The sequence below is a fragment of the Triticum dicoccoides genome, chromosome 5B (genome assembly GCF_002162155.2).
Source record: "Triticum dicoccoides isolate Atlit2015 ecotype Zavitan chromosome 5B, WEW_v2.0, whole genome shotgun sequence".
NCBI classification, from domain to species: Eukaryota; Viridiplantae; Streptophyta; class Magnoliopsida; order Poales; family Poaceae; genus Triticum; species Triticum dicoccoides.
The window spans coordinates 138,657,560-138,664,168 of record NC_041389.1 but is presented as its reverse complement, the minus strand read 5'-3'; the positions used below and the strand labels follow the sequence as shown (position 1 = coordinate 138,664,168).

Sequence of the window (6,609 nt, the reverse complement as noted above, 5' to 3'; positions counted from 1 at the left end):
ATCCTTCTTGCTACGTCTTGAGCTTGCATTGGTTTTCCTTAAAGAGGAAAGGGTGATGCAGCAATAGTAGCGTAAGTATTTCCCTCAGCTTTTGAGAACCAAGGTATCAATCCAGTAGGAGGCTCCTCAAAAGTCCCACGCACCTACACAAACAAACAAGAACTCGCAACCAACATAATAAAGGGGTTGTCAATCCCTTCACGGCCACTTGCGAAAGTGAGATCTAATAGAGATAATATGATAAGATAAATATATTTTTGGTATTTTATAATATAGATTGGAAAAGTAAAGATGCAAATAAAGTAGATTGCAAGCCTATATGATAAGAGATAGACCCGGGGGCCATAGGTTTCACTAGTGGCTTCTCTCAAGATAGCATAAGTAATACGGTGGGTGAACAAATTACTGTCGAGCAGTTGATAGAAAAGCGAATAATTATGAGATTATCTAGGCATGATAATGTACATTGGCATCGCGTCCGTGACAAGTAGACCGAAACGATTCTGCATCTACTACTATTACTCCACACATCACCGCTATCTAGCATGCATCTAGAGTATTAAGTTCATAAAGAATGGAGTAACGCATTAAGGAAGATGACATGATGTAGAGGGATAAACTCATGCAATATGATATAAACCCCATCTTTTTATCCTCGATGGCAACAATACAGTACGTGCCTTGCTGCCCCTGCTGTCACTGGGAAAGGACACCGCAAGATTGAACCCAAAGCTAAGCACTTCTCCCATTGCAAGAAAGATCAATCTAGTAGGCCAAACCAAACTGATAATTCGAAGAGACTTGCAAAGATAACTTAATCACACATAAAAGAATTCAGAAGAGATTCAAATATTTCTCATAGATAAACTTGATCATAAACCCACAATTCATCGGATCTCGACAAACACACCGCAAGAAGAGATACATCGAATAGATCTCCAGGAAGATCAAGGAGAACTTTGTATTGAGATTCAAAGAGAGAGAAGAAGCCATCTATCTAATAACTATGGACCCGAAGGTCTGTGGTAAACTACTCACAACTCATCGGAAGGGCCTTGGAGATGATGTAGAGGCCCTACGTGATTGATTCCCCCTCCGGTGAAGTGCCGACGAAGGCTCCAAGATGGGATCTCGCGGATACATAAGGTTACAGTGGTGAAAATAGTTTTTCGTGGTCGCTTCTAATGTTTTTGGGGTACATGGGTATATATAGGAGGTAGAAGTAGGTCGGTGGACGCTCGAGGGGCCCACGAGAGTGGGGGCGCGCCCACCTGTAGGGGGCGCGCCGGGCACCCTTGTGGCCACCTCCCTTGTTTCTTGACTTCCACTCCAAGTCCTCTGAATCACGTTTGTTCCAAAAAGATCGTTGTCGGTGTCAAAACCGGCGGATCTCGGGTAGGGGGTCCCGATCTGTGCGTCAAGGCTGATGGTAACAAGAAGTAAGGGACACAGATGTTTACCCAGGTCCGGGCCCTCTCAATGGAGGTAAAACCCTACTTCCCGCTTGATTAATATTGATGATATGGGTAGTACAAGAGTAGATCTACCACGAGATCGTAGAGGCTAAACCCTAGGAGCTAGCCTATGATGGTATGAATGTAATTGTGATCGGCCTTCTAAGGATCAACCTCTCCGGTTTATATAGACACCGGAGAGGGCTAGGGTTTACATGGAGTTGGTTACGAGGAAGGAAATATAATATCCGGATTGCCAAGCTTGCCTTCCACGCCAAGGAAAGTCCCATCCGGACACGGGCCGAAGTCTTGAGTCTTGTATCTTCACGGTTCAATAGTCCGGACGTTGTACACAGTCCGGCTGTCCGGATACCCCCTAATCCAGGACTCCCTCAATCGCTCCCGAAGGTTTCATTCCGTTTGGACTCCGTTTGATATTCCTTTTCTTCGAAACACTGAAATAGGCAAAAAAAAACAGCAATTCGGGCTGGGCCTCCGGTTAGTAGGTTAGTCCCAAAAAATAATATAAAAGTGTAAAGTATAAAAGTGTAAAGTAAAGCCCATAAACATCCAAAACGTGTAATATAATAGCATGGAACAATCGAAAATTATAGATACGTTGGAGACATATCATGCCCGTACACATACGGAAGTGCTATGCTCTGCGCTGGTGATAAACAACTGAGGGCGGCCCACCGACTTATCAACCTCAGGGAGCCTAGAGCTCAGTGTCTGGCCTCATCACAACACCTCCCCTCGGGAGCGTCATGCAAGGGGGTTGGACACGGGGGCTACGCCCGGGTCACGCCCGAGCGCACGCCATCCAGCCAGGTCCCTCAAACCTGGTCGTCGCGCGTCCCTCCCCGAGCAGAGCCAAGGTATGAAGACCGTTTGAATATCAAGGGGGACTCCTAAGCATCGCGACTCAGGAGCCTAACTGGTCACGTAGCCCCTCACTCCGTAGTTCCGCAAGGCTAACGGCGGTTGAGGTATGCGCGGGGCCAGGCCTTGCCGACGTAGAACGACAGATCTACTCCTACACTCCCTCCCTATTTTTTGTTTGCGTGTCAAGGGGGACTCCTGAGCATTGCGACTCAGGAGCCTAACTTGTCACGTAACCCCTCACTCCTTGGTTCCATCCTGGTGATCCGGTCGGGGCTAACGGCGGTTGAGGTATGCGTGGGACCGGGCCCTACCGACGTACAACACAAAGCAAATAGGAAGGAAACCATAAAATCTCGAAGCAAATCCAGAAGCAAATATTACAAACCATAATTATCTTCACGATACCAAACACAAGTTTAAACACCTCCACGAGGCATGGTGCATATTGTAGGAGTTAAAACAGGAAACAAGTCGTGAGAAGATCACCCTTGGGCAACGCCGTCATTCGCCAGGAGCCCCGCCTCCGTGGTGGTGTTGCCTCTGTCAGCTCCACCTCCCGAGGCCGCGGAATCAGCAGTACCTGCCCTGGGCGCAGTGGCAAAGGCGCGGAACTTCGCCAGCAGGGCTTCCGCTCGGCCCTTCACGACTTCAGCAGCAGCGGCGAAGCGCTCGGCGTCCACGGGCTGCAGCAGTTCGTCGAGGTTGGCGCCAGGGTCGCAAAGGTAGACGTGGCTAAGGACACGCGTCAGCGCCGCAGAAAAAAGGATGCGAGCTTCAACCTAGGCCATGGGGCCGACGTCGGTCACGATTTCCTCAAGCGCTTCGACCAAGAAGGGAAGCAGCTGGGCGGGGCTGTCCTTGGCCCCAGCCAGCGGCTTCTCCAGGCCACCATCATAGAGCGTCTTCAGCGCCTTGCGAGATCTCTCCTCAAGATCCGCGAAGGCCACGCGGTCCTCAGCCAGGACCTTCACCTTGGCGTCCAGCTCGGCCCTCTCCATCTTCAACTTCTGCTCCAGCATCTTCAGTCGGCCGCGTTCAGCGGCCAGCTCAGCGCCGCGGTCCCTGATGGTTTGTGTGAAAATGCATCTGCAAATATGGTTTCAGGATGGTAAGGAAGCAGAGGAGCTTCATGTTCAGGAGCAGGTGGATGAAATTGTTGCTGATGAATTGGTTTGTCTCTGTGCAAATTTTGGAGAAATTTACATTAATTAAGACACATCATGCGTGTATTGCCTGCAATATTTGCGGCCCGTGCCTTACTTTTGTGAATATTTTTCTTAATTTGGTTTTCAGGACAGCAAACCTACAGATAATTTTGATCCAAACGCAAGCAAGGAACGTGTCGAGATCGTGAATGATACGGTCAGTTCTATTTCCTATGCACAACTGTGAAAATAAAATAAAAACTCTCGTGTAGTACATATCGCCTTGCTGTTCACTTCCGGAAATTCAACCAAATTTTGGCTTCAGGACAGTGAAGATGTGAAGAATCCTGACCAAAATTCAGTGAACAGCTACGTTGAGAATGAGATCGCACCAAATGTATATTGGTTTTTCTTGCCTCAGTTTAATTTGTTCAAAGCAGCTCTGAGTGTTCATTGGTGATCCATGCCTACAGTGGTCGTAGCCTTATTTATTCTGCCTGTTTCCTCTGAATTGTCATGTTTAGGCCACCGAAGGTGTGAAGAACTCTGATGAAAGCGCTCCTACCATCAACAGCCTGGATGTCGCCCATGAAGAACATATCGGGCAAGGACATGACGATGATCAAGAGACCGCATCAACACAGATGACAGCACATCAATCACAAATCTCAGAGCAACTGAAAGTGGATACCATGACCGAAACAGCAACAGTGGAGAATGTGTCGAAGCATGAGGAGCAGAAACCGCCGGCACAAGAGCCGGTCGCGCCCATCGACTCACCCGCATGTCCTTCACTGCCAGCTCTGTTCAAGCCAGCAGAGAAGAAGAGACCAGCGAACACGGGGTGGAATGAGACGAGGATGAAGCTTGGACAAGATGGTGGCAGCAAGAAAGCGGCAGCAAAGGGTGTAGCCGTGGTGACCATGGATCGTAGAGCTGCTTCAATGACCATTCTTGCCATCATCTTCGCAGTGACCATTGGAGCAAACATCATTATGCGCTTATATTCCACTTTGCGAGCAGCATGATCATGTTAAGATGAACTTGCACTATGGTTGGGGTGCGCCATATCGTTTGCGGTCAGTGTGGAAAAACGGAGCTTCTTTGGTCAAGTGTGAATGCTGAAGTTGCCAGGGTCAGGTGGAGTTGCATGGACTGGTGAAAAATCCCACGGAGTAAGAATAATAAGCCTGATGCTACCATGGCATTTTAGTTCGCCATTTGGTAGTAGGCCTGATGTAGGAACTAGGAACCAGTTCAGTATGTCGAATTGTCTTCAAATCTTGAGAATATTCTGTGCAGTCTTTGCATTTGCATGAGAGTTTCTTGATTGTTTACGAATTCTAATTAGAAAATCCGCTGTGAGTGAGGCGAGGAGCATAAAATCAATTTCACACTGGAACTGTGCGCTGTCAGGCTGCAAATTCATTTTTTCTGCAATCTACTGTAACTAGTAAAAAAGTGGGGTATGCACCAATAATGCTGCTCATGCGTATTGTGCTTAAGCTCTTGCTCGGTTTCACAGGAGCAAGAGAGGTGACCGTGGGCGCCAGTGTGCCGTGACTATGGAGGCGTTCGCTGCGTGGAAGCAAGTGCCTGCTCCGCTTTAAAGAAAACATAAGCTAACGTGGTAGCTATATAATGTCTTGCTCCGCCAAAAAAGAACTCAAATTTGGCCCTAACTTTTTGTTTTCCGTGAAGCTGTCCGAGGGTGTTTTAAAAATACTAATTAGGCGAGTCTTTGTTGAGTCAGGGGAAAATTATTCACCACTGCCATACCTCTTCATTTTTTTTCCTCCCGTCATGCAGCCCATAACAAACCTTTTCCACCAAAAAAAATCATACTTTAAAGCTGGAGCTAACCGAAAGCCAAACAAGATTCACTACTCTATGATGAAGCCACAACTACTAGGTGGATCTGCTACAAAATAAATTTGGTGAAGTGGATTGTTTTTTTAAGGATGGAGCAGCCCCAAGAAAGCCCTAAAAGGGTGTTTGGTTCATGCCCTCACCCGATGGCCGGAAATTGCCTGGAATTTACCTATGTTTTCGTGGTTCAAGCCCTGAAACATCTAAGCTAAGTCTGGCCATGATCTCCCAGCCATTGTGGTTAGAGTCTGGCAAGGATCTCCGAGCAGTTGCGGTGGTAGCTGTACTGGATGACAAAAACTCGCTATTCACTTAGTTTATTTTGCATAATAAGATTATTACTTTAAAGGATGTTGGAGTACCGCCCTCCTCAGGCCATCTGTAGCCTCGCGCGCCCCCTCCTCCGTCCAATCGATGCGCGGTGCCACACTCTACCTGGCTGGCGGCCTTCGGACCGTCCGATCGAGTTGCATCGTGCCTCACCGTGGCGCCGAAGCCGGTGGTCCATGACCAGCGGGTCGCGTTTCTTGGGTCCAATGGTTCGATTGTTTTTTGTGTCGGGCATGCGTGTATTGTCATGTGTGTGTGTGGGGGGGGGGGTGTCGCCTTGATGTCGTTCTTTTTTTTGTTGGTTGCCACTCTCTGTCCATTCAGCCGTTGACGTTGCCGGAGCTACCCGAATGCTGGAGGTCATCGGGTCATGGTTCCTTCTCTCTTTTTGTGTGACAGCTCTTTCGGGGTTGCATAGTTTGTGTTGCCTTTACGTGTAGCATCTCTTGAGTTGGTGTGTAGGGAGGGGGTGGATGTTTGGCCAGTTGCTTGTTTCTGGCTATTCAACGCCCTTTCTGTCCACCTGTCTATTGGATGTTGCCTGGGCTATCCGGGCGCTGAAGGATGACTATTCTATCTGCTCGGCCTACCGGGATGCTAGAGGTTGTGTATTCAACAGAGCCTAGTCGGGTATGTTCGGTCCAAACAAATTGTTGGACGTTGTCAAGACTACTGAAAGTACATCTAATCCCCTTGGTGACTTTTAAGTTAAAGTCAACATATCTCAAGGAATTAATGCCTCTTACAAGTGTATTTCAGGAAAAGTTCCTGGTGGGTGCATCAAATAAATAGAAGGTGCCCCCTACAAAATGTATAAGACAGTTGTTGGCCAAGCTGAAATATTTCTCTTTTCCATTTTAGTGGTCAAGATTGCATTGACACTACTAGGAGAAAGCCTACTAAAAGCGCTGGAAATACCTATAGCA

At 47.9% G+C, this 6,609-nt stretch overlaps 1 protein-coding gene across 1 annotated transcript; it reads left to right on the top strand.

The window, feature by feature from the left end:
• The first annotated feature begins 3,947 nt into the window (after window positions 1-3,947).
• Window positions 3,948-4,779, top strand: LOC119309241. Its single transcript, XM_037585276.1, has 2 exons — window positions 3,948-3,959; window positions 4,009-4,779. Exons 1-2 carry the CDS (start codon window positions 3,948-3,950, stop codon window positions 4,510-4,512), a joined length of 516 nt encoding a protein of 171 aa, XP_037441173.1. The 3' UTR covers window positions 4,513-4,779.
• Window positions 4,780-6,609: the final 1,830 nt, after the last annotated feature.